This window comes from Antedon mediterranea, chromosome 10 (assembly GCF_964355755.1).
Source record: "Antedon mediterranea chromosome 10, ecAntMedi1.1, whole genome shotgun sequence".
Lineage (NCBI taxonomy): Eukaryota > Metazoa > Echinodermata > Crinoidea > Comatulida > Antedonidae > Antedon > Antedon mediterranea.
The window spans coordinates 17,780,447-17,804,706 of NC_092679.1; the positions used below are offsets into that span (position 1 = coordinate 17,780,447).

Consider the following 24,260-nt stretch of genomic DNA (forward strand, 5'->3'; position numbering starts at 1 on the left):
TAATGTGTATTGTCATATAATATCTATACTGTAAGAGAAAAGGAGAGTTTGTACATTGTTTTTATACAAATTGTTGCTTCAGGAATATTGCATGCAAAGTTTTAAATCACATTTGAACATAAGGGATTTGGTAATCTCAACATATTGAATGATTTTTCCTGCATTTGCAACTAATAATTAATTTTTTTTTTTTAACCACAAAAAAAAAAATGAATTCAAATTCAACAAACATTTATTTCATCAAATGCCATACAACTAATGCAATGCATAAAATGAGGACCAACTTAACTTGTCTCAGTTGGCCCTTAAACATGGTTACAAAAAATAAAGAGCAAGTGAGAATATGAAGCATTAGTAATGATATAATAAACAACTTGAAATTATATAAAAATGTGCTTTTTCTAGGAAAGAACAGTTGATGGGAAATGAGCTAGCTCGCCTGCAGGCTGAGAACAGTAAGCTTCAATCGCAGTTGTCTGGGAACAAAGACCATAGCCGCAAGACTGACGACCTTCGACACAACTACGAGAGCCGAATTGGACAACTAGAACAACAGTTGCAACAAGTACAAGTTAACCATGTATGTTTTTCCTTTATTTAATAAAAATGCATTTAACACTGTCTACACTATCAAACTTTATATGACAAAAAAATGTGATGTGCCCATGTGGACACGATGACATCATATCACTACCATATTTGGGCACATCACACTTTTTTGATAGTGTAGACAGAGCTTTAGACAATAACCTTCATTCATGTCTTGTTTAGAACGAAAAGGAGAATATGCTAAGCAAGAGGCTAGAAGAGATGAGCTCAGAACTGCGTACAGCAGATGATCAGAAGTCCACCCTTGCTAGAGAACTTGAGGCAGCCCAGAAATCTGCCAAAATGGCTGCTACGGAGGCCGATAAAACTAAAAAGCAGTTTCAAGAATTACAAAAAAGCAATAGCGGCGAGTCAGAGGCTTACACCAATTTGGAGAGCAAGTTAAAGGTTCGTTTTTCATATTAATTATGTAAAAATTACCTGAAAAATCTATGTGCTTTTCAGTACCTGTACTGTAGTAAATACAATTATTCTGGAAGTTCAAAACAGTACAAAATGTCTTTATTATCTGAGAAATTACATTGCTGATGGAAGTCACAGAAAAGATACATTTTTAAACTAAAAAATGTAATGTGCCCATATATACACGTTGATGTCATATCACTACCATACTACTAGTTTGATAGTGTGGATGGAGCTTAACATGCATTTTTTGTCAAAATAAATTAACAACAAATTCTATTCTCATCTATACAAGTTTATCTATCTCTGTATTGCAAGCGATCAACCATAATTTGTGTTAATATATATTAGACCAAACAAAGTTGGGTTGATTATGAGAAAAGGATCATGTCCCAATAATTGTTGTGGATTTGCTTTGAAAATAAAATTAATTGATAAGATGGGACATTCTTTAGGTAGTTCTTCGTGAGAAAGCAGACTTGGATGCTAGGCTGGGCAATGTGCAGGCCCACTTTGCCCAGGAGGAGCGCAAGTTCACAGAGACGCTAAAGCGTCTTAAGGTCTGTCTTCAAATGGCTGTTGTTGTCACAATGCTTTGTTTAGTAGCTTTATGTGGTGTTTTGCTGTTCTAAGTACAAAAAAAATATGTGTTACGTTTTTATTTTTTTTTTAGACTTTCATTTGCAGGAAATGCTTATCAAAATTCTTCATAAAAAAATATTCATAACTTTGGCTGTTGTATTTTTATTTTAAACTCTACCTACACTACTATATGGTTGGTTGGAATATAACACACATTCATTGAATATGTTCTTTACTGACCCACCTGGGATAAAACCCACCCATTCCCATGTTTGGATTATCTACAAAATTGTACAATAAAAGAAGAATGACTGTGTGTGGTGCTTAATAAATATTTCTTTGTTTTGTATCGTTAAAAGTTTGTTAAACTACCTAAACTACCACTAATCCATGCTACAGTATGTTTCTATGAAGGAATCCACTTCAATTTGCTCTGTACAGCAATATTATACTGTTTATAACACAAAATATATGTTGTCCTCTGTACAGCCTAGATATTGCAATAGCAATTTTGGATCACCAGTTTTAGCCAGAATCCCGGTATAATTAATTTTTTTATTGCCTTGTAAAGAATGATTGATGATTCCTAATAATCAATATAAAAAATATTAAATTACATTACAGAGTATTAAAATGTCACAAAATTAAGAATTTTATAAATCCAGGATATGATTATTATTATTATAAAATAGTTTTTGAAGCTGATATTCTTCATGTAAACATTGACGCTTAATTCAAATTTATTTTCTATAATTTCTTTGCAAACCACTCTTTTGTTTTTAATGTTTTAATTTGGTAAGTTTATTCTATATTTCTTTTTATTTTCAGTTTTAATTTCAGTTATTCATCCATTTATCTTTATCATTCTAGTTTAGTGTCTATTGCAGGCTTTCACTCAATCAGAGGTTCCTCCAATTATAGGCCCCAACCAATTTTCAAGATTTTCCCAAAATGCTCCCTTATTTGGCTTCTCCAATCAAAAACTTTAATTTGCTATCACTTCTGTGACCTGGATGTGCGACCTGGATAGGCAAAAATATTTTATGACCGCTATCGAGTCGGTCAATACTGCATAAGCAGTGTGTCGTGAAAACGAAAAGGTAGCTATAGGCCTATGAAATTCTGGTCCTGTTAATACTAATACCGTAATTCTTAATTATTTACTACATTTTATATACATTTTTATACAGTTTTTGCAGTAGATTGGAATTAAATACTGAATAAATTGCTTTAAATTCCATGCAAGCTACACATTGCTGTAGTTATTTTTCTTCTTTGCTTGCTTTCTTTTTGCTATTCTTGTCTTCTCGTTGTACCTGGGTATTATCGCATCATTATGATACTACGAAAGTAAATCCTTTCATTGCCATGTGGATTTTGTCACTTAGCATGGATTTATTTCTTGCCTTTTTATTTGATTTCCTTGCAGTTATTTATGCTTACTATTGCTATCATGGTGGCTCGATTATTTTACATGTGCATGTGTGTATTTTATTTTTCATTTGTGGTTATTATGATGCAACTACTGGTGTATTGTTGAATTGCAAAATTAATTGTCAGTGAATATATATTAAATATATATTTATTTAATATACTATACATAATATTGTTAAAACATTGTTGAATTTGTATTTGCACGGATCCAGGGAAGAACAACCTCAGTGGTTAAATAAAGTTGTAAAGAAAATAATGTATTTCAAATTTAGCTCAGTATCGCTAGTAAATCAATCAATTTTTTTTAAATTAAAAATGACTAATCACCTGATGTTTAGCAGATCAGTTTGTTGTTTTGTTTTTTTTTAATATAAAAATGATTTTGTATTCAGGTACATTTTTAATTTTATTTATTTCATTTTACTTTTATTTTGGAAACGGACGTCCATAGTTACAAAATCAATTGCATAGATAAGTTTAAATAAAAAAGGAAAAAAAAAAAGACACCAGTATCAGATCATCTCAGGATCTCCCATTATTTTGTTATGGAGCCTGGATTATTCAAATGATGATGCTATAATACATTTCATTTTTGTATTATTCAAACTATTATATTTTAACAATTTTTTTTCATTTATTCTTATGCATTATTTTAATCAAGGTAATTGTTATTGTTTAATTTTGTAATCATAAAATATTGACTGTTTCTATTTTATTTAATAGGATGCAAATGAACAGAATGATGAACTGAAAGACAAATTGAAATCTTCAGCGGATCAGTTAAATAGCCGAGAGAAATCCACTATTGAAAAAGAGAAACAAATACAGGTAATATAAAAAAAACAACAATTTTGTTAGTTAGTTAAATTGCCCTTTTTTAATACACATCCAACAGCCAGAAACTTACCAATTACAGGATGGGTAAACTATTTTATAATTTATCGTGCTTATAGACGAAGTATTTTTTTAGGTTTAGTGAGTGGAGTATAAAGAGTGGTGAGTTACATCCCTGACACAAGGTCAGGATTGAACCCTTGACATCAAGATTGGAAAGAAAGCATGTTAACCATACAGAATAGAAATGTTAGAAATATCTGAAATAACTTATTCTTTTATTTTCAGGATCAAAAAAATCAAATTAGTTCATTGAATAGCCAAGTTTCAGAGCTTAAGAAGAGCTTAGCAAACAAAACAGAATCTGACAGTGCCATTAATGGACAGGTCAAAGAGACAGAGTCATTGTAAGTTTTTACCTTTAACCGTTCATGTCTCTGTATAGCATTTAAGACTCCTTTTACACTGCTTTTAAGCTATGTAAAACATACATATATTGCATATGTGGATGTACGTACAAGTTTGATTCATGTTCAGGGTCACTGAATTGATAACGGAACTTAACCTCAACAGGTTAAATGTTACCATAATTTAAGCACTCCGAAACTGAGCAAAATACTGCGAAGTGCACCTATATTGAAGATAAAGATAACTCAAGATTTAATTGGCTTTCTTAAATAAAAACATACAACTTTGTTTGTATCCATCCAAAATTTAAAACTCATGTCCTCACCCATGGTGTTCAATATTCTGTATTGTAGAAAAAGTTTCTTGAATACACAAAACAATGCAGGTCTTTAGAATATTTTTTTGATATTAAATTCTGGTTGAGAGTAGAACCTGACGGATTCAGAATTCAACGAACACCATTTGATGATAATTTTACTTTATTTGCAGATTAAAAGAAAAAGAATCAATAATTACTGATCTTCAAGAAAAAGTTGGTTCCAGTCAATCCGAACTTGAAAAGCTTAAGGCAGAGGTAGATAAGCAGAAGAAAAAAAATGATGTAAGTAATATATATTTAATTTTGTTAACATGAAGGCAAATAATGAATTTTGTTAACATGAAGGCAAATAAAAAATCATAAAAAATGAAGGGCTTTTGAATACGTTTACTGTACTGACTGAAGTAAAGCCATTCCCATTTAACATGAAATATAGCCAAGACAACCCATTTACAATCACCTCACTAAACTCATAGCCAGCCTGAATCTCCGTCAATCAATGTTCTCGTTATTTTATGTTGTTTAAAGCTCTGTCTACACTATCAAACTAGTTTGACAAAAAAGGTGTGATGTGCCCAAATATGGTAGTGATATGATGTCATCGTGTCCATATATCGGCACATCACATTTTCACTTAATGTTTGATAGTTTTAGACAGAACTTAATGTTGTTATAATTGTCATCATTATTAACAAACATGAATAAGTATATATTATTAGTACTTTTAATAATAGTTTAATTATTGGTATGTATGAAAGGGTGTACAATACAAACAGTTTTAGTAGGAAACAATCGCCCTTTCTTCTGTATTCTATGCCTAGGCCCTACGAGATAAAAACTGGAAGGCAATGAATGCCATCTCAGCTTCAGAAAAAGCCTGCGAGGAGAAAGTGTCCCAGGGACTAAAGGATCTTAAGGTAGCTTGTAACATTGTTAATATTGAAAAATGTTATGTAAATTTTGTGGCATGTTGGGTGGAGTAATGTTTTTATTATATTTATGAATATCATAATTATTGCACAAGGTTCATAAGTAACAATGTTCTTAATGTTTATTTACTATTATTACTATAAAGATTTTCGTTGATTTCTTCTCAATTTGCATTTAGATTTTTGTTTTTAATTTTCTGTTCATGGGAAAATATCATTACCACATATAAAAAAAATCTCTGAATTTCACAATCCATGTGCCGTATTTCAAATTTGTTAGAAAGTCAACGAGCAGAAAGATTACACATTTTATTTTGTTATACAAGTGTCATTTTTACACCTCAACTTGAACTGCGAGGCTGCGAAATTTTCCACTTTCTATATGTTACATTTAATGTTGATAAAGTTTGCACAGAGAATCTTGGACATACGTTGTGGCGTATGGATTGTGAAATAGGAGAACAGCACTGGTTCATAGCAATTGATAATATTAAACTACAATATATCCTCGAGTATAATCGATTATGATTATATTGCTAGTAGGTCTATCCCATATTTGGGCTTGCCTGTCACACGCTTTGCTAGTTTGGCTGTAGTGCTCTTTCCAATATTTTTCAATTTGTTATTATATAGTATATAATTTTCTTAATTTTTGGCTGAAAAAATAAGAGTTTGAATAAACAAATTTGAAAAAGAAGTCTTTTTGCTACAGTATGAATGTTTGTATATAAAAACTGTACTGCAGATGCTATCATAAATAATGTACTGTAAGTGTGCCACACTTTCCTCCAAGATATTCACAGGAGAGCTATAAACGAGTATTAAAATCACAACTAAATCCATAAGACTCGTTCTAGATTCTATAACGTTCGTTTCAACACTTTTAATGTTTTCTATATTGCGAATTATTTATTAGCAATAAAGAAAAAATTTATCCAAATATCACACTTTATTTTTTGCTAATGCTTTTTCTTCCAAGAATTTGACATGCCGGCAGCCCAACTAATTTATAACGTGTCTGATGTTTTGAAATGATACGATACCATTGATATTCTCAGTGGTCTTGTGTTTACTGGCTATATCATGCTGGGCAACGTTTAATTTAAATGCATATTTTTAATGTTGAAATAGAAATAAGGCTATAGTCCTATTAAATTTGTAAACTGTTAAATATTACCCTGTTTTTTAACTTATGAATATAATTTTATTTTATTATAATTACATGTACAGTAGTTGCAGTCATTACATGTTTTTATGTGTTCTCGCTTTTGGAAGGATGTGTCGATTAATATTAATTTATTTATTAATTGGTGTTTCATATAGTCTGAAAAATAATAATAATTCACTTAATAGTTTAAAATATATTTTTATTCATAAATACAGTAGAACCTCTATTTTAAAGGGACAATTTTGAAACTAAAAAAGTGTCCCCTTAATAAAGTAGCTGTCTCTCCTGCATATTGGTTGACTGTAGTGGTAACAAATATATTTAATGTCATTGCTTATACATGATAAACATTTACATTCTGCTCTTTGATTTCATGGGAAAGTGAAGGATTCTACTGTAGTTTAACATTTGTTCCAAAGGCATTTCTCTTGCTTAAAGATGTATTGTCCCCCTGAAAAAATAATTTTTTACATTTTTTTGTTGAATATGCCATTTTATTGTTACATAATAGTTATCCACTTTGACCAAAAATTGAATTGGAAAAAGAATTATTTACCTGAAAAAACTGTAATTTAAAGCAAAATATAGTAAATACTAAAATTGGCTACCAGCCAATGGGTTTTTAATTGAATTTGACCTTTTATTTTGTCATTTTATATGAGAAAACATTATTTTTGTTGGTTTTTTTTTCACGGAAGGGATTAACTTTATTAAAACTACAAAATAACCTATTCAAAGTCTGATTTATTTTCTTTCAAAACATTTTTCTTCAAGAAATATATTGTTGTATCTAAATTCCTTACTGTGCTTATTTTTCTTTTTTTTAATTCAAAAATTAATAAACAAACAGTTATTTGGGATAATCCTTTTTTGTTAAAATTTGTACCCAAATCAATTAATATTTAACGTAGTGGCTAAACGTTTACTAACAATTTATCTGTAGTATTTTAAAAAATTGATTTGATTATAAGATATCATCACTCGCATCATTTCTGGTGTTATTTTACTTTTTCAGGATCAACTGTCCAGTGCTGTGACAACAGAACAAGCAAGTGCTAGAAACACTCTGAAGAATCTCTTCCCAGATGTAGCAATAGATTCTAAACTTGTAAGTATGTTTAATCAGAACAATAAAATAAAGTAGTTTTACTTTACTGGTTAAATCTATCTCTGCTAGCTAACTCTTTCACACTGCCTCTGGATAGTATCCAGAGTCATATATTGATGGTAAGCCCAAAAATAGAATATTTTAACCAGTATTTGCATTGCATTTCCAGTTTTTGATTAGCCTGTCTGTAGATTAATTAACCAGTTTGTTTAATAATTAATTAGTCTTCTTGGAAGGAATATAAACCATAGGTCCAGTGTACACAACTAGCTCATGTGTATTTCAAAGAACCTAGTACATTTTTTGAGACGAGTAAGAGGTACCCTGGTGTACTAGTACATCACAGCCACTGATCATAACTGAGCCCTCTAAGAGAGTCTTTGACTTAAGGGGTCACCCTGTATAAAAAAAATATTTCAATGATGATGTAATACTATATGTATACAGTAATATATAACTTAAAATAACTAAAAACGGTAAAGTTGAAGAAATGAGAAAAATCCACGCCAACCATTATTCAAACTCTTTTGTTTCAATGTTTAGCCTCATTCTGAGTGGCTAACTGCATTTGAACTACAAGCTAAAGATTCACTTAGTAACACAGTTGAAGAAAGCAACCAATCAAAAACTGTAAGTTTTTAATATTTTATTGGATTTTATTGGCTTTAAAAGGTCTCCTAAAAGCATGCTCACAAGCTAGTGAGTGTTGTGATAGCTTCACAGTGCTGATTGATTCACACATTTGCGTGAAGTCATGCTTCATTGCATTTTATTCTTTTGTAGTAATAATTACCTATACCTTAAATCCTTGATCGCACTGGACTTAATTTGATAAAAATCAAATTAACCTAGTTGCCAGTTAAAGTGACTAAGGAAAGTCCAATTCAAACACTGGCTACAATTCCCACAGTGGTTAACTATCTGTATATAATTATTTACGTTAAACCAACGTAATGTAAAAAATTGTTTACAGATTAATATTTTTTAACCAGATGATTTTTCGAAGACCACAGGATTAAATTAAGTCCAATAGTTACTTTTACCGACCACTGCATGCCCAGTAAAACTTACCATGGTCTCTGTAAAACTAACCACGCGGCTGAAAGTTTATGTTAACACATGCGAGTCAATCGTTGTTTTTAACATCAGTTAAATTTTGCGTGAAAATATCCAAGTGTGAACTTTGGTCAAATCATCCAATGACATTTGGTTAAGTTACCGTGGTTAAATTTACTATTTTCCAGTGTGAACAAGGCTTTACATGCACCATCCTTAATTATCATTTGTTTTTAATTTCTTGCAGATCGATAGTCTTAATATTCAATTATCAACTGCAGCGAATGAAAAGACACAATTAGCTTCTCAGTGTCAACATTATAAGAAAGTCTTAGCTGATACGGTAAGCATCTTGGTGCACTAGCAAGAGGTTACATAAATTGGGTGTAAGGAATATTGACTGTTAGCCCCACGCAGTACTACATCCAAGCTGCATCCAAAATTACGCCTCTACCACAAAAACAAACTATATGAGGCCAAGAATTGTGGACAATCTATAGTTTTTATATTTAATTTATGATTATTTATATAAACTAAAATGATACAGGTCACAGTTACAGTCATTAGATTTCTGTACCGTCCTAGCATCTAAAGCTCTGTCTAAAGTATCAAACTTTATGTGACCAAAAAATATGATGTGCCCATATATAGACATAATGGGCATATCACTATCATATTTGATAGTGTAGACAGAGCTCAAGTTTATTGTTTCACACAATACAATACAATATGATAATACAGAAACATAAATTAATAAATACAATTGTGTGAGGAGGAGGACGCATTAAGCCAAGGCTTTAAGTTTGGTCCTCCAGAGCTTTAGTCTCTGTTGTATTTATTATTCTTTTGTTTATTTCATGTTTTTCTCATGATGATTTGATTTGCAGTAAGAGATAACAAACATTCATTCTGACACCTTTTTAATTAATTTGAACTTCAGGAGAAAATTCTAAATCAGCTGCAAGCATCTGTCCAATCAGAAGAGAGTAAATGGCACGAGAAGTTAACTGTTGCTGAAACAGAACTTAATCAGGTAAGAACACATGAATACTTGACATAATTTACGCCCGTATTCTTAAACCGGACTTTAGTCGTAGTTCGAGCTAAAACTAAAAAAATGACGTCATTTTAATTCATAAACCGAATTTTAACTAAATCGCTGACTAATTCAGGCCAACCTCGACTAAATCTAGATGGATTTTGATCGATTTTTTTAGTCCTGGAGGGGGCAGGCTAAATGGTCGACTAAATGGTTTTTAAACGATGTTTATGAAAAACGTAACAGTCATTGAGTTGTTATATTGGCCAGATATTGAAGAATGAAATATCTATATTTATATTAGCTTAATTAAATATACATTGGTATAAGTTATAATAATGAAAATCATCTTTATTTACAACTGTATACAAATTACATTATTTTCTTCGCGCAAGTCCGACTTGAACTACGTCACGCCATAGCGACAATGACAGATGCGGAAATTCACCACGCCATGGAATGTTTAGGGGGCCTAGCGCTTTCTTGTCACGCTATGAAGTGCGTGGTTCGTCGCGATCATACTGGGGGTCTAGAAAATATAAAAGTTACCGTACCGCCATGGTTCCTAAATATATTTTAAAGATTTTGTTTGTTGTTAATCAAAAGTACTTCACTGTTAAATTAATACTGAGCTTGTTCTAATAATTAACGATTAAAATTATTTTTCATGTATAGTCCTGATGCGTAAAAAGTGTTGTAAGAAAATGGAAAGTGATATCAATGCGCTAAATTTCGTCTGCTCATCAAATACTCTCTTGTCATTGGCCAATGTATAGCCTTTATTACCCAGACGTGTGCAACTCGACTAAAAGCTCGACTTCATTAAGTCGAACTGCAAACTTCGACTACTTCGTTTTTGAATCAAATTTGAAGTAATAGCTCGAACTAAGACTTTTTCAAGTCGAACTTCGAACTACGACTAAACTCCGGTTTAAGAATACGGGCGTTAGTTTTTCTTGTTGTGACTGTTAATATATTTAGTTCTGCTTGTTTGTTTACAATCTCAATGTTAGATGTTTTTATTTTGTGATATGATAGAATATCAAATTTAAGACCATGGTTTCCAAAAGAAATATATTTTTGCTTATCCCAAAGTGTTGGTGTTACCTCTGCACCCATACTATTCAATTTATAATATTATTGATACCAAATGTTCTTGTATGGACCTCCTTACCCAGTACACCCAGATGTTCCCACATTTCTACCCCTTCTCTATTGTAAATATGTGGTAGTATTTATTGCATGTACCTAAAAGTAGCATGGATATGGAGTGTTTAAACTATGATGTTAACCTTCTATCTTGATTGAAATATATATTTATACTGGGTAACCTCTTCAGTCAGAGACTGGTCTCCCAGAGGGCCCAGTTGGTGATCAGTGGCTGGGATGTACTAATACACCGGGGTAACCCCCTACTCGTCTCGAAAGATGTACTAGGTTCTTTAAAGTGCACACAAGCTAGATGTGTACACTGGACCTACGGTTTATAGTCCTTATCCGAGAAGACTCGTTCTACCACCAGAACCATGGAGTGAGTGAGGCTAGAACCCATGCCGATGTTATGGCTACGTAATTACGGTTCCACTGTCTTAACCGCTCGGTCACTCACTCGCACATCTTGACTTACAATCCCTGCAATTTCATTTATGCAAACTTTGTAGAAGTTCTTCTCACAAATTAAATGCCTGTTGATTTATGTTAAATTTAAAGCTCTATCAAACTAGTTCGGCAAAAAAAGTGTGCCCAAGTATGGTAGTGGTATGACATCATCCTGTCCATATATGGGCACGTCACATTTTTTTGTCACATAAAGTTTGATAGTGTAGACAGAGATTAAAGATGTGTGTGCATTTGTGTTTGTACAAAAAGGGATAAATAAGGGTTATCGCAAATTGCATGAGCGATGCATAATGGGAAGGGTGTTGGAAGCAATAGCGCAACTACCAGTATATAAAGTTTGTATTATACTGTGGCGCTATTTCTTCCAAACCCTACCCATCATGCATTCTGCAATTACGTTTCTCACGAAATCAAGGTATTTGCGATAAACCTTATGATATAAGGTTAATATTATGGCTTGTAATGTGTTGTTAGCATGTAGCATGATTGTAATATTCTTACAGACAAAAGCCGAACTTGCCTCATTAACAGACGAGATTGAGACAGCTCAACAGGTAAGGGATAGTAAACAAATACTATACAAAAAAATGCATGGATATTTTTAAGATGATCCCATTTGATTTTTAATTGATAACCATAGCACAATTGTATATGTTAGTTAATCATTTTACAGTGATGTAGCTACAACAAGAGATCTTTAAATAGTGGTGAGAAATATAATGTTTGCGGCTGCTGTTGTGCTTGTGGAAAATTAGACCTACTCTATAATAATATTTTTAGAGTGTCTGTGAATAGTGATGTCCAAAGCAAGGGATTCCATTGTATAGAATTTATATTAAATTTGGAGACATATGACATATGTAGTGTGAATTAAAATTGTTACATTATTTTATTTATCCATGGTTAAAATTTTCATAAACAGTACTTTGTCGAGGCATTTGTTTTTGGTTGAAAGGATGTTTTTAAAGCTTGAGTCTTGTTAGTATAGCTGTGTTGTAGAGTAGGTGAAAGTACCCTTTATGTGGGCTAAATAAAAATATTGAATGCCCAATTGTATCCTAATAATTATTGTTATAAATCCTCTCGACATTTGTCAAAAAACCATTAATCCACTAAATAGTTGCGTGAACAAGCCGATAAGAACGAACAGTTAAACCAGGGATTGCTATGCGAATTGAAGGCATCTCAAGAAATTATCCAAGAACTCTCACAAGAGGTAATATCCGTGTCAAATGCAAATGATAGTACCAACAATGTTTTAGCCGAAGTGCAAAAACAACTTGCGCAGGTTAAGACTGATTTTGATACTGCTAATCAAGAGTCGGTTGACAAGTTAAATGGAGAAATAGACAATGTAAGTATGCGCGTATTGCCGCCCCGTTCACAAAAAAAGCGATCAATTTGTGCATTGGTGTTTTTAGGTACATTTCACACAGCTTAACCTCTGATTGACCTAACTGGCACTGGTAGATTTGAAATGTTTTTGGGAATTTAGTTGTTGGTGGAGAGTTGTATTGGCTTGCGTAGGTAGAATTACACAATTTTCTTTTTGCACCATAGGTTAATATTTAGATATACAACTAGTGTTATGGCATTTTAATCTGGGTTGCAGTTTACATAATCTTTGGAAGGTTGTGGTATTTGATGGAACATGTTGAGGCAGGAGAACATAGCAAAAATTCATGGGCTACAAAAAACTCCCAAAACAATACAACCAGAAAACTTAAATTTTTTCTTAACATATTTTTTCCAAGTCCAAATGCTTTTTTAAATTCAATTAAAAGCAGAAAATGTTGAGCAAGTCCAGAGATTTCTGGTTTTTAGCAAGTTTACAGTGTAATTGAGCTTTAGTCATCATAGTTCATTCCATTTTAATATAATTTGTAAAAGTATTATAATTATTAATAATCATAATTATCACTAGAAACTAGTAGTAGTACTAGTACACATAAAGCACAGCACATTATGATCCTAATAATTCATTGTTATATATTGTAAGTTCAAAATCACCATAACAATAGTAAGTTGCACGGTCATTGCTTCTTAGCGTACAGGTAATAGAGGTTTGTATTTATATGTTTTCAAACTATATATATTATATATTGCATTCATTTCACTTCTTAGCATATAGGTAACAGAGGTTTGTATTTTCATTCATCTAATATTTAAATGTTTTGCATGTTTTTATTTTAGATTGAATTAACTTATGTCATTACATTTTATTCATATATTTGATGAACAAATAATGTCATACTAATACACACTCCTACTCCTACTCCTACTATATAAACTTTATTTAGACACAAGACTGATGTGCAGTACAACTCATTCAATCAATATTGATTGTTTTTACACAAGTTCGTGATACTGTATTACAAAAAAAAAATCAACACCATATAAATACGACAGAAACGAAAAAATTGAAATTGAAAAGAAACAAAATTACAGCAGAATCCCCTTCATCAGACACCTCTATTTAGGGTACACCATACCGGTACTTCTCGTGTAAACGGAAACCCTTATCGAAGTGTATAATTTATGGGGATTCTACTGTAATACATAATAAATCTTTTTGATTTCATTTACCTTAAAATAAATTCACCAGTGGAAGCTTTAAGTTTATTTAACCCATGTATTTACATCTACCGTATACCGTATTCTCAGGTATAATCCCACTTCAGATCTAATCTCACCCCTACCTGCTTTATATCCCAGGGTATAGTCCCAGTATTATATCGACTTTCGGTCTGGATGTAGGCTTCTCTCTCTTCAGTTCAGTTTTTACAAGAAACTCTTAACAATCATTTTTTCCATGAATGAGTGTTTCCCCGGGTATAGTCCCAACACCAAATTCAGCCATATTTTGTGTTCTAGAGGGGTGCGATTATACCAGAGGATATACGGTATATGGTGATGTATCAATCATATTGTGAACCCCAGGTTTTTAGGTAGCTTTATGATGTGGTTTACTACTTCATATCAAAATCAAATTACTTAATGAATGAATGATGGTTGCACAAATAATGTCAATTAGTGACCTGGTGTAAATAAGTAAGCAGTAAAACCCCACAATTGGGAAATTCAGTTTCAGATTTTATTTCACACATAAATATAACACAATACATACATTTTTTTAAATATAAATGATAAAAAAATGTGTGTGGAGATTGCATTAAGCCAATTTGGCTTTAGGTCTGAACCTCCAAAAATTCCTATTTAGGGGCCAGCCCTATAAGAGGAAAATTTCCCATGAATTGAGAGGAGCATTTTTGTTTTAACCCCTGTATTTAAATTTTTATTTTTTTTTTTCAGTTGAAAACTAAACTCGCCAATGAGCAAGAAAAGTGTAAGAAATTGTCAAATGACCTCTCAAAGGCATCAACCTCAGCACCAAACAACCAACTCACAGAGGAGTTAGACAGAGCTAAAGAAGCCGAAGCTGTGTCGAAGAAAAAACTATCTGAAGTAACGGCTGAATTGGAAGCAGCGCGTAAGGTGTCCGACGAGACTGCTAAATGTGTAGAACAACTCAAGAAAGATCTGGAAGCAGCCAAGCTTGCATTAGAAACTGCCAATGAACAGAAGGGCAGCCCAGGAGATGACCTAGAGGTCGTTACAAAGGTATACAAGACGTTAGGAATCCTATTGGTATATTTAACCCTTTGTGTTACCACTAAATTTTCATTCAATTCTAGAAAAATGTAATCACGTTTATGAAAAGAAAAACGTACTCGCCTTCTAATAATTAAATTAAATAATGTGACAATAGCATTTTTTTTTCCTTTTTTAAAGGAATTACAAGAAACAAAAACAGCATTACAGAAGGAGAAAAGCATGACAAAGGAGCTGGGAACAGCTGCAGCCAAACTGCAGAACATGTTGAAGAAAAATCAGACACTTTTGTCAGCTGAAAGAGAGGTTACCAAAGATCTTAAGGCCAAGCTAGGCCAGCTGGATGTAAGTCATTGATATTAATATTGCAGTAGGTCTTTACAGGTAGCTTTCCATAACTGTTCCCTCTCAAACAAATGCCTTTTTAGTTTAAGAAGAGGGTGTCAATCCAAACTCCTGAAGTATGTAGGTTTATTGTTCCTGATGAAACAGAAGATAAGTACACTGCCTGCCTTAATTGTCATTTATTGCAATTCATTTTAATTTGTCACATTTCAGATAATAATAAAATGAACCTTTTTACAGTTTTCACAATAGTTTTGTTAGAATAAATATGGTCACAAAATATGGATATTGGCAATGTTTATATTTTTAAACCAATTGTCATCTTTTAGCTAATTAATTCAAAGTTTCATTGTCATTTTCAACGTTGCTACTCTATTAAGTTAATGTTGAAAAAACATTCAACTTTGACCTGTTTTTCATGTTTCATAGTGATATTTGTTTTGCTTTGCAATTGTCAGTAGTTTTGGTGTTCTCACTAACAATGTGTTGTGCATGTGTGGTGTTTGTTAATTCAAAGTTGCGTTAAATATTGCAGTGTTTTTCTGTTAGCTTCATATATGTTGTAAGTTTGCAATATTATTATTATTATTACAGTACAGTATAAATTGGTAATACTGTAATGAAATATTTATGACTTTCTCATCATTTCTTTTGGCAACGTTTGTACTTTGAATTACTTGTTTATTAACTGGCTGTTTGGGTTTTCACTGCCACTGATGTGGACGAGAACAGTGCCATAATCATTGGTACTGGTCTGTACATTTTAGCCAAATTTACTTAATATAATGAGTAGGAAAATGGACATGGATTTTGACCTGTTGTAGATTGAGTTAGTGTATAATGTGATGGTAAATATTAATGTGTGTGGATTGTGTTATTTATGAAGTTTGGTATACCCCAATGTTTGTGAATTCTAACATCTTTGCCATATTGAAATAAAGACCCCAAAAAACATAGTATATTTAAAAGACCAATGTCTACGCAGTAAAAACATCTGTAGTGTTAAATTAATATTTTTTATATAGTCCTTTTTTTAGAAATTATTGAAGCTCACATGGGATTAATAATTTGTACTATTGAATAGACACATTGGTGAAATAAACATTTCACAGATGCAAAACTAACACAAATTTGTTTATAATTAATCAACACTAAATCAATGGTTTCTTTTCTTACTAAGTTTTCATTTTCACAATAATATCGCATTAAAACCTTTATACTTATTGCTTTACTAACAAACGAAAATGGTGATTTATCAAAAACTTAATTAGTATAGTCACTTGAGTTGTCTATTGCGACAAATAACCAATCACAGAGCTTCGATTCACAAATCTTTCTACCTGATTTGCATACTTACTTTACACTCATTCTAGTAAGTTTAGCACCACCTAATAATAAAATAGTTTGCATGGTAGCTGACGGCTTTGTATACTCATTTGCTAGGCTGAGGGAACGTCGCAACTCTCGCAAAAGGAGATGGAGCAGCAGCTAGTAGAGGCCGCTAAGGAAGAAAAGTCCAAAGTAGGTTTTATTTCTAGCTCACTGGTTTCTGAATTTAGCATATAATCTTTTCCTACCACCTGGTATCTTCAAACCACCTGTATAGACAGTTCATTCAAATTTACACTCGACACCTGATTGATTTTTATAACAAACCCATGGGTTAATTTGTATAAAGAGAACACCTGTATAGAAAAGCTAATTATGCAAATTGCACTTTACACATTAAGTTAAGGATTTCAAAGTACTTTTTTCTGTCTGTGTACTAAAACAAGTTTTCAGTACATAGTTTAGTAATCGCATCTATTATCATATATATCTATATATTTGTCATAATTTGCAATAGTTAGTGTAATCAAAATCATTATCATCCTCCAAAGAATAACAATGATCAGCTGCTAAATCTTAGTCTAGATTTGTAAAAAGAAAAATATTTTGGCACACTTGGCATGTCATACCTACAGTATACTTTTTTTTTTTATATTGTCAAATTGTTGTGAACAAAAAAAAACAACATGCCTGCTACTGGCACTTATAAAGGAATACTAGCAACTACAAGAATGTTAACATAACTTGGGTAAGAATAAGCAGTGAAATGCTAGATTTTGGTAGCATACAGCTGTTTGTACTTAACTGTGTAGTGCAGTATGTTAGTGATCGTTCGTCATCATGGATTCGATTTTGAGTGTTCTGCAGCTTCTAGAATAAGGTGGTTTTTTTTTATTAAAATAGAAATAGAAAAAATGAAAAATAAAGCAACAGATCTCATCTGTCTTTCTATGTTTGTGAATCGCACTTTTTCTCCTCCCTGCTTCTGTCAATGTTTTACATTGTTTTTACTAAACCATTGTGTATTATCATTTTAATACATATATATTTATATCATTATATTTTACCTTCCCATCAAACAGGAATATCCCAACTAATGTACTGCATTTCATTTTATTTTTAGAACAAAGTCTTAAAATGATTTAACAAACATAATATATCCCAGCTTTTTTTTTTTTTTTTGATTGATTGTAAACCTCTAATTAAACTTTCCAGTATTTTATTATTCAACTTCTGTTTCCAATAATAGTCAATATAAACAATTTATTTTTATTATTATCATTACTGTAAATAATCATTGTATATATTTTATAATTAATATTTATATTGGTCTTGTTTTTTTGTAAAAATCTACTGTAATATTATACCTTATTGTGGTTACCATTATAAAAATGTACGATTGATTGAATAAAGTTCACATATAGAAAAAAAAAAAAAAAAGCTGATATATTATGTTTGTTAAATCATTTATTAGAATTCGAAGCAATGAAAGTGAACCACAAAAGCATTTACTGTGTTTTTAATCTTGAGATGGTCGTAATTTAAACGTTTTAATATATTGCAATGATATGCATATTGTCAGTGTTGTCACAAACCGACACCATGATTGAAAAAAAACAGAATTAGATTGTAATCTTGTTAATTAATTAAGGAGTGTATTGAGGCCTTGTGAAAACACAAAATCCATTTAAGATATATAGTAGCTGTAGTCGCCTATTTTGTGGTGTCACTGACAATATATAGAAACCAGATCTTACTATATCAATCAATATGATTTGAACATTTGACTTGTTGTGAACTAGCTAAGTACTCATACTATTGAACCACAATGATCTTCTTTCATACAAGAAGCATCCTCACATTCAGTGGAGACTGAGCTAGAACGTGATCACGTTCACAATGTTCATAAATTACGTTGTTTATTTTAACTTCTTTTTCTTTCTCCACAGAACGGTAAAGAAGAAACAAAATCAGCAGAAGTATCTGGTTCAGCCGTGTAGCATTACTGTATTCCGTACATCATGAGAGAAAAAAAAATATTTTAAAAAATAAATATTAATTGCAATGTCGGGTATTGAAAGCTTATCAAATCCATAATATTCTGTATTCATTGTATTGTAACCTTTAAAAAAATACATTTTCAAATATTGTTGTTTGGGCAAAATAAGTAAATCTTATTTTGTCTTTTTAGCTAGATTAGTGATTTTATTATTTTTAATAATTAATTATACTTCCTATATTTTAATGATGATTTAAAACAAATGAATTGTAATTGTAAGTTTCTCGTTCTTTTAATTCTGTCCGCAATCTACTTAGAAACCGAAGTCCCCATCAAGGGTCTGGTTTATCTTCTTTCTCCTCTTCAATAATGACCAATATTTAAGGGACAAAATACATTTTACAATTGTTTAAAAATATGGATACATTTCCAATACAGGTTGTTAAATATGTGTGTTTGTCATCATAATTTAAATAGCTGTGCTTTTGCAGTAAAATGGGATTGAAATGTATGTATCTACTTCGATTGTTAAATTTTGTTGTTACAAATACTTGGACCAATGTTGCTAAAACAGGGTGGATTTCTTAGACCTGTAAAGAAATTCTCTTTTCTCGTCACCCCACTACTAACATAAATACAGAAAGTGTGAGATTGAGATTAAATTAACTTAGTTTCCACTTGGGCGTGACGCAACGCCATATGTGAAATGCGAGTGAGTTGACCAATCATAAGCGACAGTTTGGATGATCCGTCGTGTTGTGATTGGTCAAATTGCTTGCGTTGTGCTTATGTGTCTGCGTTGTGTCCTAGTGGGTACCAAGCTTAAGTAAAAGAGTACAATTTATTTACTCGTATCATATGGATAGGGACGCTTTAATGATTAAAAGGATTGTCATCCTATCTTTAAAAGAGGCTTAAATTGTATAGAAAAAAATGATTATATAGAGTTATTGAGAAAAGATATATTCTAAGCATATGAAGAATTGTTGCTTTACAACTAATTGGAAGAATATTTGCTCTGATGTTTGATTGTCAGCTTTTATTTATTTATTCAATGAAATTTTTCCCTGTAAAAGTTCCAATTCGATTGGACAAATTAATGTGATATCTTCTATCATTGTTTAAATGCAGAATTCTTCAGTGTGGTAGAGTATGGTTTATATGTCTATTAATATATAAAGCTAATTATTTTTATGCAGAAATAAATTGACCACAGAAATTAAGAATGATTAAAAGAGTGCAAAATTTAAGTGTGTGCAAAAATTAAGAGCCAGTGAAAAATAAAAGTGTAAAACTATATACTTTCTAGAAAAAATTTGCTTTGCGAAAATAAAAGGCTTTGTATAATAATGATATATCTTGACCAATCTTCCATGATTACTTCTTGCCGCTTGCCTATCTTCCATCCTTTTTCTTGTTAAAATAATTAATTTTGTAGAAAGGAAAGCAGCATTGTATTAATTTGTCCATATGAGTGTGCTGTTAACAATTTAAAAATAAGAAAAAAGCATTCAATTGTATAATTAAATTACGACTTATGTGTTGAAAATTGAATATACAAAATTTAAACAGTAAAAATAAAATGGTTTTGTAAATAAGGTATTGTATATGTGGGAATAGCACCCTTTTAATGGATATGTGTTTTGAAAGATTATTAGTCAAGAACTCCTTTAAGAGATATCTGTTTATAAACGCCTTACCTGCACACAGTGTTCGTAAAAAATATTTTATTGAAATTGACATTGTTTTTCTTTTTGGACTATATAGGTATGATTTTTCCAGATTTTTTTTTTTTTTTTTTAATATGAAATAATTGTAATGGAATAATTTAATTAAACAGTATCTTTAAAAAAAATAATTTTAGAGCCGAGTAATGAACTGAAATCAAAAATTCCTCCAGTTTTCTTTAATCTGGTTACTCACCTTGGCTACTGGAAAACAAGCATCCTTCTGTTCTGTTTTCCTGGATGGCGTTTTTTATTAACTTTTAACCCAGTTGAGCACCTGTGTTTATGCAAATTTGTAAACAAAATTGTATTCAAGTACCTGATTAATATGCAACTGAACAAACAAATCCACACCAAAAAGGAATACAAATGTGTTGAGATGTTTAATTGTGAGGAGATAGTGTCGTTTTCATAAGTGGTTATCTATTCAAACACCTGTATTCATTATGCAAATGAGCTGACAAATATGGTCATATTTTGATTGAACACTTGTGCATTTTAATTATATCTTTTAATTGTAATTATTATTTTGCTCTTTTTGCGTCTGCATGTGTACCAGTCATTCCAAAACAGAAACTACTTAATCAAAGTTTGATTCCCAGTGGAATCAATTGAACCCGCATGAGTCGAGCGCGGTTTATATCTTGTTGGACCAGCAGACGTACTGCGTTCGTTTAATTTGCATGTATGTACTAGTAATAGATGTAAATCCTGATTTATTGTGTTGAATCGATACCAGAGTCATTCTTTGGTATGTGTATTGTGACGTCAATAAAGGCGCTTCCCAGTGTAACATTGTTTTCGTGTTTTTATTTTGCTTCTTCTCCAAGATAATTAAAACAATAAATAAATAATATATTTAAATATAATATATAAAATAAATACAATAGTAAGATTTGTCACTGATGTCTCCCGTTCCGTTTAATTGACGCTACGAAGACAATCTCGCTGGCTGGAGACGGTGCCGTCACTACTATATGGAAAGTTAAATAACAAGAAAAAAAACGCGTACGGCGTTCCGTTAATTGCAAAAGGTATTTAGTTTATATAAAGTTTGGTTCCCACTAGAACGTAACGCAAGGACATAAACGCAACGCAAGCGTAAGTACTTACTATAATTCCAAGTGAAAGTACAGGACACGTAAAAGAATGTATTTTGAAATTGAAGATTCTCGGACGGCCATCCAAAACGATTTGTCACACTGTATAGCAGTGTACACCATGATTTGTCACAAAATAACGCGCGCATTATTACTACGTTAGCGGCATTCTGCATGGAGGAATAGGGATTTCTTTCATCAAACCATGCTCTCTATTTTACTGTGTTTGACCATGAATATACACATTTTCCTTTATGAGAAAAATTCATCTTTTGTATATATGTCCATGGCTATCTATAATATAGTTACTATTACATATCACACATAGCCTACTGTGCCCGTGCCACGTGCATGTCATTTTTTTAATTTTATTTAGGTTTCCCTAATTTTCTTTGAATTTTGCTAGATTTCGAAATAAATACTCCGTGGCCTATACCCGGTTGATTTTCACTTTTAATTATTAGAAATCATAAATAATTCATATTTTCTATATATACTAAATCTTCTTAACTATTAAAAAAACATCTAAGCAGTCGGTGGATTCAACCCAGGGAATCAAGAGAGCACAACAACCTAGAATAACTGTGGAGCCAATCAGCTGACTAAGAAACCTATTTGATTGCTGTTAATTAATATGTTAAGCGCCCCAATAATGTCCTGATTTATGCCATGATGAAATTATTCTTGATTTTGCTTGAAAGGGACAACAAAAAAGTAACTGTCCGGAGTTGAGTAAAGTTGGAAACCTGTTGTTCTTTTCTAGTTTTGCCATCCATGCAGAAGACGAAATGTTAAATTAAAGTTTATTCATTAATTGGTGCAAATAGAGAATTGCGTCAATGAATTCATCATCAAGAAAATCACGCAAAATCAGGGAAAGTATACTATACTGTATTCTACTTTGATGATAGGCTTTTACTACTTTGGTAATGTAATACAATACGCCCTCTATTGCTATTGAATACTAATTAGGCGTATACTGTATATATTAGGCCACTTATACTAAATTAAAGTTTAAAACAAATAATATTCATTCATATTATTTTCTGTTATGTCGATTAAAGTAGATATAATAACGAATAGTTTCATTTATAAATGTGTCGATATTTTCCTAAAAATTATCTTAAACTATAGTTTTTTGTTAAAATTTCAACACTTGTTTAGCACAAATAATAATTTACGATATATATAATTTTACAGACAATTTTATCTAAGATCATACTTTTAGGGATCATTTCTATAGTTTGTTTCACGGAGAAACGAATAAAGTTGATCAAATCGCAAACCCACGAGGACGAGTGTAAGTATTCTCTTCTGAGCGCGAAGCGGGGCTTGAGAATTCCATCTGGAATAACCTTGCTCATTGATGACCGTTCCTTCAAGACTTCGGTCTTGAATGGAGGGAGAGAATACAATCTGAGTGGTTGCGAAAACCCCTATTTTAAAATAAAGAAAAGTTAACAGTTACATCAGTTCATATTCTTTGGAATTAAACCTACGAAGTTACAAAACAATTCACATTTTCTATAACCACGACTGGTTTGTTTTAAATTACGAATTAATAGACGCTTACTATAATATAACTTTACAATAAAATTGAATGACAAAAAACAAGAAGATCGACGTTTCGGAACCATTTTCAAGATCAAGTGATTGAATTATACAAAAATAACAAACACCAAAGGGTGACAGGAAATACTAATTGAATAAATAATTGGTTAATTAACAACAAAGAAGGCCTACAATTCTAAGAACTTAAGTTATTAAGCTCCTCCTTAATTAATAAACATGAACCAATAAAACAACGTGATGAATAAAGATCATCAGAAAACGAGGAAGAAATTTGATTTATTCAATTCCAAACTTACGACCTCTATTTTGTATGCAGCTGTTACTCACATCGTATACAGTACGTCCTAAACGGGCGACTGATTTAATTATTCATAAATTTATGACATCTTTAAAGTTTGTTTTAAAAACACAAGGTAAAAGACTAAACTGTGAATTAGTCAACACCATTATTTTATTCTTTTAATTTTACAACTGTCCATAAACTAATAAAAACAAACGCGTATGTCCTTTCCTCGTATTTATGACACCATTAAGATTATTTGATAATGTAAGCTAAGAACACTGGATAGTTCATGTTTTTAACTTAAGATCATACTTTTAGGGATCATTTCTATAGTTTGTTTCACGGAGAAACGAATAAAGTTGATCAAATCGCAAACCCACGAGGATGAGTGTAAGTATTCTCTTCTGAGCGTGAAGCGGGGCTTGAGAATTCCATCTGGAATAACCTTGCTCATTGATGACCGTTCCTCTAAGACTTTGGTCTTGGGTGGAGAGAATGCAATCTGAGTGGTTGCGAATTTAAATCAAAAAATATTATAAATCTTATTTTTAGATGAATTTTTACAACCAGTATCAATTTCATTTTAGAACTAAAATATGTGTAGGCCTATAGTTTACACGAGCCCTTAATAATATTTGTATTTTAAAAAATTGCTCAGTTTAGACTATCAGAATGAAATGCAATTCAGTACACAATTAAATAATGATGCAGTCGATGATATAATGAACCAACGTAGACTAAATTGAAGGATTTAAAAGTTGTCTTTTAAGCAAAATTAAAAAATG

At 31.5% G+C, this 24,260-nt stretch overlaps 1 protein-coding gene and 2 non-coding genes across 9 annotated transcripts in view; all 3 read left to right on the forward strand.

Moving 5' to 3' along the window:
- LOC140059833 (ribosome-binding protein 1-like) overlaps window positions 1–21,313 on the forward strand; it is a 35,090-nt gene extending 13,777 nt beyond the window's left edge. Inside the window, exons 7-23 of one of the 7 annotated variants that reach the window (XM_072105768.1) lie at window positions 406–580; window positions 772–996; window positions 1,467–1,571; window positions 3,751–3,855; window positions 4,150–4,268; window positions 4,759–4,870; window positions 5,410–5,505; window positions 7,701–7,793; window positions 8,337–8,423; window positions 9,097–9,192; window positions 9,790–9,882; window positions 12,012–12,062; window positions 12,629–12,862; window positions 14,821–15,129; window positions 15,301–15,465; window positions 16,909–16,986; window positions 18,744–21,313. In XM_072105768.1, the coding sequence (XP_071961869.1) occupies window positions 406–580; window positions 772–996; window positions 1,467–1,571; window positions 3,751–3,855; window positions 4,150–4,268; window positions 4,759–4,870; window positions 5,410–5,505; window positions 7,701–7,793; window positions 8,337–8,423; window positions 9,097–9,192; window positions 9,790–9,882; window positions 12,012–12,062; window positions 12,629–12,862; window positions 14,821–15,129; window positions 15,301–15,465; window positions 16,909–16,986; window positions 18,744–18,794 (2,194 nt within the window). In that variant the 3' untranslated portion in view covers window positions 18,795–21,313. The remainder of the gene's footprint in view (window positions 1–405; window positions 581–771; window positions 997–1,466; window positions 1,572–3,750; window positions 3,856–4,149; window positions 4,269–4,758; window positions 4,871–5,409; window positions 5,506–7,700; window positions 7,794–8,336; window positions 8,424–9,096; window positions 9,193–9,789; window positions 9,883–12,011; window positions 12,063–12,628; window positions 12,863–14,820; window positions 15,130–15,300; window positions 15,466–16,908; window positions 16,987–18,743) is intronic. The other 6 variants (XM_072105769.1, XM_072105773.1, XM_072105770.1 and 3 more) reach the window with 6 other exon arrangements.
- A 1,519-nt stretch (window positions 21,314–22,832) lies between these two features.
- Window positions 22,833–23,045, forward strand: LOC140061409 (small nucleolar RNA U3). The gene has a single exon (XR_011847443.1). It is a non-coding gene; the product is annotated as a small nucleolar RNA U3 (small nucleolar RNA).
- A 732-nt stretch (window positions 23,046–23,777) lies between these two features.
- LOC140061372 (small nucleolar RNA U3) lies at window positions 23,778–23,986 on the forward strand. The gene has a single exon (XR_011847423.1). It is a non-coding gene; the product is annotated as a small nucleolar RNA U3 (small nucleolar RNA).
- Window positions 23,987–24,260: the final 274 nt, after the last annotated feature.